This window comes from Pan troglodytes, chromosome 9, assembly GCF_028858775.2.
Source record: "Pan troglodytes isolate AG18354 chromosome 9, NHGRI_mPanTro3-v2.0_pri, whole genome shotgun sequence".
In the NCBI taxonomy this organism is placed as follows: Eukaryota; Metazoa; Chordata; class Mammalia; order Primates; family Hominidae; genus Pan; species Pan troglodytes.
The window spans coordinates 96,561,715-96,575,738 of record NC_072407.2 but is presented as its reverse complement, the minus strand read 5'-3'; the positions used below and the strand labels follow the sequence as shown (position 1 = coordinate 96,575,738).

General features: G+C 36.8%; 1 protein-coding gene and 1 non-coding gene across 3 annotated transcripts in view; both read left to right on the top strand.

Annotated features, from left to right (window-relative positions):
* Positions 1 to 14,024, top strand: part of MRE11 (MRE11 homolog, double strand break repair nuclease) — a 78,130-nt gene that overhangs the window by 18,110 nt on the left and 45,996 nt on the right. For both annotated transcript variants that reach the window (XM_016921830.4, XM_016921831.3), the window contains exons 8-11: positions 4,003 to 4,188; positions 5,121 to 5,292; positions 7,891 to 7,971; positions 11,553 to 11,679. In XM_016921830.4, the coding sequence (XP_016777319.1) occupies positions 4,003 to 4,188; positions 5,121 to 5,292; positions 7,891 to 7,971; positions 11,553 to 11,679 (566 nt within the window). The remainder of the gene's footprint in view (positions 1 to 4,002; positions 4,189 to 5,120; positions 5,293 to 7,890; positions 7,972 to 11,552; positions 11,680 to 14,024) is intronic.
* On the top strand, positions 9,205 to 9,289 carry MIR548L (microRNA mir-548l). Its single transcript, NR_035893.1, has one exon. It is a non-coding gene; the product is annotated as a microRNA mir-548l (primary transcript).

The window sequence follows — 14,024 nt, the reverse complement described above, 5'->3', positions numbered from 1 at the left end:
GTTTTTTGCTTTTATAAACCTTGCTGTTATGAACATTCTTAGACATGTTTCCTGCTACATATATGCAAGTGTTCTTCCAGGATATACAAATATAGCTAGATTACCTTTCTTTTGTTAGTAGTTTTAAGAAATTTAATCTGTTGGCAGGGTATAGGATTGATTGAAAAGAAGACAGACTTGAAGAAGCAAGATTTATTATCTGATCACTGCAGTAAAAATGTGAGGTGGTGACAGTGATGGCAATGAAACAGAAATGGGAGGGACACACCTGAGAAGTTGTCAGGGAAGAACTCAAAGGATTTGGGGCCTGATTATATAATTTATTACAGTTGTCCCTTGGTATCCATGGGGGGTGTTGGGTCCAGGACCTAAAATCCTGGGATGCTGAAATCCCTTGAATAAAATGGTATAGCATTTGCATATAACCTACATATATCCTCCTATGTACTTTAAATCATCTCTAGATTACTTGTAATACCTGATACAATGTAAATACTGTTTAAATAGTTGTTATACTGTATTGCTTTAAAAATTTATATTTTTTGTTGTTATTTTTTATTGTTTTTTTCCTGAATATTTCGATCTTTAGTTGGTTGAATCCACGAATCTGCCAATACAGAGGGCCAGCTATATTTATTGAACACATTTATTGAATGCAGACTACTCTGTGCATTCAGTGAATGCAGACTTAGGTTAAATACTCGGTAAAAGAAAGGGTTTAAGAGGCTGACTTGTGTTACCTTATGTGTGAGTTCTTGAATAAACTGTGAGTTTCAAAGGAGGAGCAGGCCAGAGTTTAGATATGTGTGTGGTCTTCATATAACTTTGCACCACTGGGATTTGTTCCTTCTCTTCCATAGAGCTTCCCAGGTCTACCATTTTTTTGTACTATGCCAAAGTAGGGATGATGAGTTGAAAGGAAAACTCATAAGTAATTCTAAGAATTTAAGCCAAATGAAAGGTAGAATGGCAGCATTGGTAAGGGGAATGGGTAGTCACCATATGATGTTGATTTTTCTCATTGCCCCCCTCATCATTTGATTAAGGGAATGTGTAACAGGTTTCTCTGCTGTAAAGTTCCCATTTTCTACTTTTCAATTAATAAATATTTTTGGGAAAATACTTTGAGACTATGCAAATATCCTGTTTCACCTTAAACTTTTACTCGCTAATTTTAGCATCCATGGGTGATCTTATTTCCAGTAATTAATACTGTGGTATTTTAATTGTAAGTTTTGATTTCCTTCATTCTTTCTATATTTATTAATGGAATTCTTCTGTAAGGAAAATTTGTCCCTTCTTCTCTATTTACTTATTTATTTATGTCATTATGGACTTGAAGATCCAGTACTATCAGTTTTTTGGTTGCTACTGTTCCTCTGATTGTTGCAGCTTTGACCATTGCATTCTCTTTTATGTTGGCCTCTGTGTCCTTTCAGTGTCTCCCCACCTGTTTTGAGGTCATGACCTTAGCTTTTTGGCACCTCAAGATGGTCTAGGCTCTTGGCTCTTGTAATGGCAAAAATCACAATTACTTTTGCACCAACCTGATATTTTCCTACCTAGCCCTGGAATCAACCATTTCTCCAAGGTGCTGTGATTCTTTTTATTGGAGAGTGGTATTCAGAAATCCACAAATACGTACTAGGTGTGCTTACTGCTACCAGGGCTTGTTCAGCACTCTGAATGAACAGAGTTATGGGAATAGATATATGTGTATATAGTAACCCATGCATACATACATGTCTATATATGTGCTTAAAAAACCAATGATAAGTTCAGACTGATTCTAATCCAGCCCTACAAGGTCCATTTTTGTCTTCTCCCTTTCCTTACTTGTGACTTCTTTGTCTAACAGAAGCCTGGATCATATTATAAATATATATATTTACTTATTTTTTCAATCTTGGTTTAATTATATTTCCAATCCTGGTATAATTTGAAATTATAAAGTAATTTCAAAATTGCTAACCCATACCCCTGTGCAAAACAACTTTCCCAACTAGGTTACAATGTTTGTGTAAGTTATTTTAGTCTTTAGCCTTTCTGTATCTAGTTGAAACCTAATTTTTCAAACTTTCTTAGCTCATTTTCTCCCCACCCCCTTCACTGTGGTTATGTGGTTCTTTGGTAATGCTGTTAGATTCATTTGTCACCCTGTGCATTCTCAAGATACTTCTGCTTTCATATTTAAAACAAAGAAGGTTTTCACAGATTGGGTGAGAATCTTGAGCCTTCTGCATTTTGCCTTATTTCCCATTTGTTTCTCTACATCAACTTTTTTTTTCTCTTGTTTCAAAGAAGAAAGAATCTGAATTTGGAGATGACTTGGTCATGCAAAATCTTTCAACAGGATATTGTGATCACTTCTAGGTCACAAATTACAGTCAGCCTACCAGCATCATCCTCCCTTCTTCTTCCGGGAAAGAACCAGCACTCAATGAAGGCACAATGGCATCATGTTGTATTTGGGAATTATTCTGCTTTTCTTTAGTAGTTGTGATAATCTCATACCTTAGATGTATGTTTTTTACATAAAAACATTCCTGGATACACAAGCCTGTATATTCTGTCTTCCCTGCATTTATTCTGCTTAGCCCTTCTGTTCTCCTTGCTGTTCCTTGAATTCACTGAACACATTCCCACTTTAGCACCATCTGCTCTTCTACTGTTTAGGACTTTCTCTCTCCGCGTACTGATGCTTCGTCTCAGTTCTCTGCTCATTTGATGCTAGTCAGAGAGGTCTTCCTGACTGCCCTGTGTATGTAGAGAGGAGTATGGCACTTCTATGTCACTTTTCCTTGTATTTTTCTTTACAGCACCTATCACTAACTGACAAGTTATACATGTGCATACTTACACACATGCATATACATCTTGTATTAGAGATTGAGTATCCCTTATCTGAAATGCTTGGGACCAGAAGTGTTTAAGATTTGGGATTTTTTGGATTTTGGAATATTTGCACATATGTTGGGGATGGAACCCAAGTCTAAGCATGAAATTTGTTTACATTTTATATATACCTTATACACATGGCCTTAAGTTAATTTTATACATGTTTTAAAATAATTTTGTGCATGAAACAAAGTTTGTGTTAAGTATTTATGTGTGGAATTTACCACTTGTGGTGCCATGTTGGCACTTAAAATATTTTGGATTTTGGATTTTCAGATTAGGGACTCAACCTGCATTGCTTGTTTCCCACACTAGAACAAGGACTTTGTTCACTGCTGTGTCTTCCATATCTAGAAGAAGCCTGGGACATCTGACATAAAGTAGACAGTGTTTGGGTAACAGTATTTGTTGGGTGAATGGAAGAATATTGGTTTGGATTAAATGAATGCTTGGTTAAACTATGTGAACACTTTTACTTGAATCTCCAGTGATGTAAGTTAATATTAGGGAAAACTATTCCTTCTTGTCTTCTGTCACCTTGCATTTCATGTATCTTTAAATAATAACTGATATAGGTATAAGACCATAGTTTGCATATCACTTGTTTATTTAATATTTGATATTGAAAACTCTTAGCACTTATGTGAGATTGATGTTTTTACTCCCATTATATTTATTAGTAAAAAGATAATGTTAAGAAATTGCTGGACATATTTATACTTACTTGCATTTTCTGTGTGTTTTCTCTAGTATATAGTTAGACTGATTTATAGATTTCTACTATTGATAGAATTCATGCTTTTCTGATTGACCAAAGGGGAAATCCTTCCTATGTAAAACCTTTCATGATCTTCCTCCAAATATAGAATTGACTGCTTTCTCTTTTCGGGTTTCCACTTGTCTGTGTCCAGTAAGTTTGTAAAGCTCTCAAGGTCAGGAGTTAGTATTGATGATCTTTACATTCCCAATCCTGTGCACACTTTCTGGTACATAGAAGGATGCAATAAAATCTTTAGTGAATGGAGAAAGAAAGATCTGTATAGACTTCAATAATATGAAGTTTTTCTAATCACCGAATTTATATTTTTCAAAATCTTGATACAGGAGTAAACATGGAAGTACTAACTTCATTCCAGAACAATTTTTGGATGACTTCATTGATCTTGTTATCTGGGGCCATGAACATGAGTGTAAAATAGCTCCAACCAAAAATGAACAACAGCTGTTTTATATCTCACAACCTGGAAGCTCAGTGGTTACTTCTCTTTCCCCAGGAGAAGCTGTAAAGAAGTGAGTGTTATATATTTTGAGCCAATTTTTAAGAAATCTTTGCTATAATAACTAATCATCTCATAGGTTTAAGGCCTATGTTAAGGTTACCGCTAACTGGCAGTATTGTAATTTATATGATAGCTTAATTTTTGAAAATTGATCATTCTATGTAGTCTTATTGTTTTTCCAGATTTTAAGCCATTTTCAAAAAGAGAGCATCCAATTGGTGTTACTTTGCTGCTCATTAGGCAAATTCAAGATGCACATTTTAATTATATTTCAAGTTAGATGCTTTAGGTTGATGATTACTAATTTCACAAAGTTCATTATAAAAAATTATCCTAAAACCATTTAATTGAAAATTTTCTGATTATAAGTGCAATATAATAGATCTCATTTTTAAAACATTTTTGGGGGAATGATATGATTGTAAGAAGTAGTTAACAGTGATTAAACTCAATTTTTATTATGGGTTTTATCTTTTGAATCACTTGAGTTCTGATTGTTACAATGATAATAGGGTTAAAGAATATGGTAGTAGAATCTATGTTGGTTGGTTTTTTTTCTTCATGAGTCCACTGCAAAATCATTTTGTCTATATGTGTACATGTATGTACATATACATAGGTATATAGATGTAATACTATAGTCTACATATGCTACCATCATAGTCCTGATAACATTTTTTTATGCTTATTATGTCTATCTTACAAGACTGATCAGACAGGGATAATAATGGATGAGTTGCTTTTACTCTGGGGAAGGAAAATGTCTACCATCTTTTCCTGTGATGATAACATTAAGGTTAAATTAGCAGAAACATTTATTTTTAAGAGTATGATTTTATAAAGAAACATTTTGTAGAAACTAAGAAATATGAAAGCTTTCGTATGCACATCACCCTGAGGAAATTTACACTGTGACTCGGTGTTCATTTCTCTCCACTTCAGACATGTTGGTTTGCTGCGTATTAAAGGGAGGAAGATGAATATGCATAAAATTCCTCTTCACACAGTGCGGCAGTTTTTCATGGAGGATATTGTTCTAGCTAATCATCCAGACATTTTTAACCCAGATAATCCTAAAGTAACCCAAGCCATACAAAGCTTCTGTTTGGAGAAGGTAATTCTTTTTGATAAAGTCAATGAGATCTACTTTAGTTGAAGAATTATTCACCTTCAATTAAGTAATTTAGTAGAGTAGAGGGAAGCCTTTATGTTGATTACATTCTCATGAAGCCTGTAAGGACACTGTTCTTCAGTGAATGTGTTTAATTGTGTCCAAGATTTTTTTTTTTAAGTCTTTGAGAGGGAGGAATACTGGATGTTAAAAAAAATTAAATCTCTCTCCTAGTTTCTTTCTTCCTTTTCAAAAACATAATACATAATCTTTTCTCCTTTTTAATCCTGATTTGATGATTTGTTCATTTTATTTATGAAAGCAGGCAGTAACTTTGATGGAGGAATGGGAGACTATCGTGTGTGAGAAAAGCCTTAGCTTCTAATAATCTGTATTAGGCGTCCCTTTCACCCTGAAAGCTACCCCAAATGAAATGTGAAAAATGTGTTTGCTATCCACCCTATTGCTGCAATGTAAGTCCCAAACCTCCCTCTCTATGCACATTGCCACCCCTAAATCTCTAGAAAATTTCAGCCACTACTAAGGTTGGGTGGATTAATGCATTTAATAATATGTGGGTTGACAGCTTAATTAGCATCACTTGCTGACACTCAGTTCTTAACTCTGTGTCAGCTGTCCTACTATGTTTTCTTTTCATGAAAAATCATGTAACATAGTAACAATGATAATAATTATGACCAGTGATACTTACTGATTTACTGTATGTGATGTGCACTGTTGACAGCATTTAATCTAGCCAACAATACTATATGTGAGTAGTTTCTACCATCTATAGTTTAGAGGAACTGAACCTTAGATAAGGTGACTCATTCAGTGTCACAGCTTTTTGAGCAGTGTGTAGCTCACGTAACCAAAAGTGTACGCTTGTTTCAAGATGATTGACTCTAGAAACTCAAACATAGATTAAGATTCTGGCATCCCTAAATCCAATCTCTCAAGCCAAAGAGATAGAAAATGCATTAATTGCTTTTGCATTGATTGATCCAGGCCTGAGTCATGTGCCCTTCCCTGGAGTCAGACCTGGGTTTTTCAACTTTGGCTTAGTTGACATTTTGTACTAATAATTCTTTGTTGTGGGAGGCAGTTCTGTGCACTCTGGGATGTTTAGCAGTATTCTCCCTGGTTTGTACCCACTAGATGCCAGTAGTACCCCTTCTAACTGGTCGTGATGATCAAAAATGTTTACAGACCTTGCCAAATGTCCTTAGAGAAGCAAAGTCACCTCTGGTTGAGGTCTACTGTATGAACTTCACCTAAATCCTGTGGGCTTTGGTGACATGAATCCAGAGAGGAAAGTAGACGCTGGTGACACAAAAGTAATAGAGGTTCATTTTAAACACCAGGTGTGCACATAACTTTCTGTTATCTCTGTATTTTATGTACATTTCTGTTATTGTACTTAGTTAAGTTATATTATTTTTTATAAGCATGTGAGTCTCTTCTGAACTCTTTGAGGACAGGACCCATATCTTACTTTTCTGTCTCAGCACTTGACCTAGTACCTGGCAAAATGATGCTCTATAAATGCTTGTTGGATTGAAATAATTGACCTAGGAGATCATATTCTTATAGATTTTCTCTGTGCTGTCTGATATGTATTCACTAGCACATGTGGCTGTTTACATTTAATTATTTACATTTAAATTTAAAATTCAGTTTCTCACTTGTACTAGCCACATTTCAAGTACTCTGTATCCACATATGGTTTTGGCAACCATATTGAATATGCACATAGAAAAAATTATTGCAGAAAGCTCTTTTGGACTTCATTGTTACAGACAGTTTAAAGGACAAGATTATAAAGTCTTAGATGTGAAAGAAATCTGAGGACAAAAACACTTGTTCTGTATTGTTCTTGAGATCAGGACAAAGTTATAGGAAGGCAGTTTTTGTTCCAATACAAGAACTTTCTAAGAACTAGAATTGTTCAGCTATGAAGTTGGCCATCTGGAGATATCTAATCACTGTGCACACAGCCATTTATGAAAATAATCTAATGCTGTCTCCTTGTAACTTGGTTTTACCCTTAAGAACAATATAGAACAAGTGCTTTTGTCTTCAGAACTCTTTCAAGTCTAAGATGTTATAATCTTGTCCTCTCAGAGTATGAGACAACTCCACATATTTGAAAACATCAGTCTTATTTTCTTTTACCTTGAACTCTTCCAAGATAAATAATCTAAAGTCCTTGCTTATAGATCCCTAAATCTTCTGGTGAGTCTCCCATGGATCATATGACTGCAAAAACTAGACTTACTTGGTTTTAAGTTGGTAAGCTGAGGAAAGCCTTATTGAAACATGAGTAGAAAATTGAAACATGAGTAGTAATATTTTAAGTTTTATTCTAAAAGAATTATTTTAGAGATTGAAAAATTATGAAGAACTTTCATGAAAGGAAAACATTAAGGAATAGTATTAAAGGAGCATTACAAGAAGGTATATTTGAAAAGGTGTCATAAATGACCTAGGAAATAAAGATGATTATGTAGTTCAGGAAAATTCCTGTGGTAATAAGCTGCTATTCAGCCAAGTTAAACTCAGTTTACTACGTTGTTTTTTAATCTTTTTAAAAATTTTGAGATTGAAGAAATGCTTGAAAATGCTGAACGGGAACGTCTGGGTAATTCTCACCAGCCAGAGAAGCCTCTTGTACGACTGCGAGTAAGTCCTATTTATACAGATTGAATATTATTAATTTTCAAAGCATAGTAATGTACAGTTTACATGGTTTCTTTGAAAAGTAGTGAGGAGAGTGCTTATAGTAATAAGAAGAGCAATCACCATCGGAGGCAAAAACAAAGATATAAGGATTTGAGTTAATCACAGTTTAAGTGATAGGTTTGGTAACTTATTTTTCTCATTTTCTAAATAATTTGTTGTTATATTTAATAGATTGGCTGAGCTCTCTGGCTTCATCTTTAACTACCTCCTCTACTCACTTCATTCCAGGCATCTTGGCCTTCTCGCAGTTTCTTGGGCATGTGGGATGTGCTCTTATCTCCCTTTAGTCTGCTCCCGTGTCACCTCACTGAAGCCCTACCATCAAGATTGCAGCCCCTACCTTCTCTCCAGTGCTCCTGATTTCACTTACCTTCTTCTGCTTCCTCTTTTCTTCTTATTTTTTTCCCCGTAACACATCCTTCTAATCTATGTACGGTTTATTTGTTTTGGTTATTATTAGGATTGTTTCCTGTGCCTATAAATCTGCTTATCCTTTCTATCGTGTTATAAACAAAGAAACAACAACAGACCTCTTCTTTACCACTATGCTTTTCCCTTTTCCAAACTCCTACCCCATGTTGCTTACTCTCTTTAAAAGCCCCTAAAAGTATATAACCTATATCTCTCTTAACTTTCTCTTCTTCAGTTCACTATAACCAAGGCTCTGACTTCACCATATCCAGTGGAAAAGATGACCTTTAATTGTTCAATCCAATAGATCGTGTCTCATCTTGCTGAATTACTCTTGGGCATTCTCTGAGTTATTTGTATCCGTCCCGTCTCATAGTTAGCCCTCTTTTCAGTGTAGGCATACAGCTTTAATGACCACCAATAGAGTGATGACTTCAAAATCTTTACTTAGACCTCCTTCTTGTTCTGTATCTTCAGGAGTCCCCTGAGGCCTGGTACTGAGGAGTGTAGTCTTTAAACCAGCAGTGTTGTTGTTGCCTGGGAAATTGTTAAAAATGCAGAGCCTCAGACCCTGCATCAGAACCCACTGTATTTTAACAAAAATCTCCAAGAAATGTATATGTTCATGAAAATTTGAGAAGTACTGGGATGTAGACTGTGGAGGTAAAGAGTACAGTGTAGAGCCAGACTTCCTGAGCTTCATTCTGGCCCAACCACTAGTCGTATGACCTTGAGCAACCGCATCCCTTATCCCTTGGTTTGTATTAGGTTGGTGCAAAAGTATTTGCGGGTTTTGTCATAGAAAGTAATGGCAAAAACTGCAGTTACTTGTGCACCAACCAAATGCTTCGTAGATTTATGAGATCTAAATGGATTAAATAGTGTCTGTTGCACAGTAGGCAATCTGTTCCCGTTTCTTTATCCCACTGTCGCTGGCATAGTGAAGCCCTTATTAATACTTCCTGGCCTATTGCTGCAGCCTCCTACCAGGACTCTGCCTCCAGTTTCCTTCTCTCTCCACACTAATGCCAAAATGATCTTTGTAAAACACAGTTTTGCGTGTCTTTTCTGCTAAAAATAACTTAATTATTCCCCAGCACTAACAGGAAAAAGTCTAAACTTTTTTAGGTTAGCATTCAGGGGTCTACATGATGTGGTCTAAACCAAAAAAGCTGCCGTCCCCTGGGTGCAGTGGAGTTTATTTCACTGGAACCTTTGTCCACGTTGATCCTGTTGCGTGGGACACACTTCTCTCCTCCTTTCTCTATACCTTCTTCAGCACCCACCTAAAGCCTCCGTCTTCAAAGAAGCCTTTCTTGACCTGCCCACAGAGAACATGCTTCTTCCTTTGTGTCCTCATTCAACTTTGTACATACCTCTTATAGCACCACTCACAGTCTGCTTCCAGTGATCTGTTTACGTGTTTGTCTTCCCAGTCAGTTTGTGAATTTCTTGACAGCCAAGATTGTATTTATTTATGGTTGTATCCCTGGCCCTGAACAGCATACTTAGAACATTGAGGACATCCAATAAAATTTGTTATGACCAAACATTTATAAATGAGAAGTTTGAAGGAGAGACCTAATAGCTTTAGCATTTAGTATTTTGTCTTTTATAACATGGTAGCTGTAGAGATGATCTGGGTAAGGCTGGGCATGGTGGCTCACGCCTGTAATCCCAGCACTTTGGGAGGCCGAAGTGGCTGAATCATCTGACGTCAGGAGTTCGAGACCAGCCTGGGCAACATGGCAAAACCCTGTCTCTACTAAAAATAAAAAAATTAGCCAGGTATGGTGGTGCAGGCCTGTAATCCCAACTACTTGGGAGGCTGAAGCATGAGAATCGCTTGAACCCGGGAGGCAGAAGTTGCAGTGAGCTGAGATTGTGCCACTGCATTCCAGCCTGGGTGACAGAGTGAGACGCCATCTCAAAAAAAAAAAAAAAAAAAAAAAAAGAGAGAGAGAGAGAGAGATGGTCTGGGTAATACAAAAATAATTACTTTAAGGGAATCACATAGTTCTCTTCATTATGGCAAAAGATCCCAATTTTCTCATCTGTGTCTGCCTCACAGCATTAAAACTAACCAGATTTTAATAGAAAATTGGCATTTCTTTTCCTAAGCACAGTAAATTACGAATTCATTCATAAAACAGCACATATTGTCATATAAGTAATATTACAAAACTACATTGTACTGACTAAAAGACATTCATTAATTCATTGACTAAATCTTATTGAGTACCTGCAATTATGGATGCTGCAGGATATAGGGATGATAAAACAGATGAGGTTTTGAATTCGTCGAGCTTACAGGAGGTGGAGGTGCAAAGAGAGACATGATACACAAATATCAAATAAATGAACAAAAAACCTTAGCAGATAGTGATGATGAGTGAAAGTGGGAGCACTTTAGTTAGGGAGCATTCTGGATAAGCTGTGAGGTGGTGCAGTGCTGGTCCCCATAGCGTACTTTGGGAACAGCTAGTTTAGGAGAACATATCTCTGAGAAAGAAAGGTGGTATTTGTCTTTGTAAAGGTCTGTTTACCACTACAGACTTCTGTAGAAAGAGTCTACCTTGAGAGAAGTTCTCAGTTTCAGTGAGATACCATCTTTTGGAGGTAATCATTTCTCAAGGCTCACAGATTTGATTCTTTATTACCTGGATGTTCCTAGCATTCATCTTTCTCTTGAGGCACATCTCTAAGATGATAGACCAATTTACTAATGCATTTAAGGCTAGTATTTTATTTTGGTGTGTGTTTGTTTGTTTGTTTTGAAAGTTCAGAAAATTGTTTTCAGATGGTTTGCTTGGTAGGTACCTAGACTATTAGTGTTATCAGGGGGAGATGTAATCATTCTGCATTGTGGAAATTATTGCAATACCTTGATTCCATCGAACAAAGTATTTTGCTTATGCTTATAAACTTTTCAAACATTAGTTTCTCAATAGGATAAATGATATAGCTCCATCATGATCTACTGTAGAAAATTAATTCATAAATTTGAAAGTATCAAGCATAAACACTGTGAATACTGAAGGATTAGTGTGTGTTTTAAAAATTGGCAAATTGTTGTTTCCTAGCCTTCATAGATTATTCTGTGTTTTCAGGTGGACTATAGTGGAGGTTTTGAACCTTTCAGTGTTCTTCGCTTTAGCCAGAAATTTGTGGATCGGGTAGCTAATCCAAAAGACATTATCCATTTTTTCAGGCATAGAGAACAAAAGGAAAAAACAGGTAAGCTAGTTATTTTTACGAGTTAAAAAAATGTTCTTATAGGATTTGTGAAGGAATCTTTATTAAAAACTGTAACATAATAATGGAAGATGTTTTAATATGATTGTAATGTCTTAAACAAATTGACAGTGGGAATAATTCTCTTGTCTTCTAAAAATTAGATAGCAATCTTTTTTATTATTATTATACCTTAAGTTCTAGGGTACATGTGCACAACGTGCAGGTTTGTTGCATATGTATACATGTGCCATGTTGGTGTGCTGCACCCATTAACTCGTCATTTACATTAGGTATTGCTCTTAATGCTATCCCTCCCCCATCCCCCAACCCCACGACAGGCCCCGGTGTGTGATGTTCCCTGCCCTGTGTCCAAGTGTTCTCATTGTTCAATTCCCACCTATGAGTGAGAATATGCGGGGTTCGGTTTTCTGTCCTTGCGGTAGTTTGCTCAGAATGATGGTTTCCACCTTCATCCATGTCCCTACAAAGGACATGAACTCATCATTTTTTATGGCTGCATAGTATTCCATAGTGTATATGTGCCACATTTTCTTAATCCATTCTATCATTGATGGAAATTTGGGTTGGTTCCAAGTCTTTGCTATTGTGAATAGCGCCACAATAAACACATGTGTGCATGTGTCTTTATAGCAGCATGATTTATAATCCTTTGGGTATATACCCAATAATGGGATGGCTGGGTCAAATGGTATTTCTAGTTCTAGGTCCTTGAGGAATCCCCACACTGTCTTCCACAATGGTTGAACTAGTGTACAGTCCCACCAACAGTGTCAAAGTATTCCTATTTCTCCACATCCTCTCCAGCACCTGTTGTTTTTTATGATCGCCATTCTAACTGGTATGAGATGGTATTTCATTGTGGTTTTGAATTGTATTTCTCTGATGGGCAGTGATGATGAGCATTTTTTCATGTGTCTGTTGGCTGCATAAATGTCTTCTTTTGAGAAGTGTCTGTTCATATCCTTCACCCACTTTTTGAAGGGGTTGTTTGATTTTTTCTTATAAATTTGTTTAAGTTCTTTATAGATTCTGGATATTAGCCCTTTGTTAGAAGGGTAGATTGCAAAAATGTTCTCCCATTCTATAGGTTGCCTGTCCACTCTGATGGTAGTTTCTTTTGCCGTGCAGAAGCTCTTTAGTTTACTTAGATCCCATTTGTCAATTTTGGCTTTTGTTGTCATTGCTTTTGGTGTTTTAGTCATGAAGTCCTTGCTCATGCCTCTGTCCTGAATGGTATTGCCTAGGTTTTCTTCTAGGGTTTTTATGGTTTTAGGTGTAACATTTAAGTCTTTAATCCATCTTGAATTAATTTTTGTATAAGGTGTAAGGAAGGGATCCAGTTTCAGCTTTCTACATATGGCTAGCCAGTTTTCCCAGCACCATTTACTAAATAGGGAATCCTTTCCCCATTGCTTGTTTTTGTCAGGTTTGTCAAAGATCAGATGGTTGTAGATGTGCATTGTTATTTCTGAGGCCTCTGTTCTGTTCCGTTGGTCTATATCTCTGTTTTGGTAGCAGTACCATGCTGTTTTGGTTACTGTAGCCTTGTTGTGCAGTTTGAAGTCAGGTAGGGTGATGCCTCGAGCTTTGATCTTTTTGCTTAGGATTGTCTTGGCAATGTGGGCTCTGTTTTGGTTCCATATGAACTTTAAAGTAGTTTTTTCCAATTCTGTGAAGAAAGTCATTGGTAGCTTGATAGGGATGGCATTGAATCTATAAATTACCTTAGGCAGTGTGGCCATTTTCACGATATTGATTCTTCCTATCCATGAGCATGGAACGTTCTGCCATTTGTTTGTGTCCTCTTTTATTTCGTTGAGCAGTGGTTTGTAGTTCTCCTTGAAGAGGTCCTTCATATCCTTGTAAATTGGATTCCTAGGTATTTTATTCTCTTTGAAGCAATTGTGAATGGGAGTTCACTCATGATTTGGCTCTCTGTTTGTCTGTTATTGGTGTAGGAATGCTGTGATTTTTGCACATTGATTTTGTTTTTATTTTCATTTTTTTGAGACAGAGTCATGATCTGTTACCCAGGCTGGAGTGCAGTGGCGCGATCTCAGCTCACTGTAAGCTCCGCCTCCCAGGTTCACGCCATTCTCCTGCCTCAGCCTCCCGAGTCGCTGGGACTACAGGCACCTGTCACCACGCCCCTGCTAATTTTTGTATTTTTAGTAGAGACAGGGTTTCACCGTATTATCCAGGTTGGTCTCGATCTCCTGACCTTGTGATCCGCCCACCTCGGCCTCTCAAAGTGCTGGGATTACAGGCGTGAGCCACGGCGCCTGGTCTGCACATTGATTTTGTATCCTGAGACTTTGCTGAAG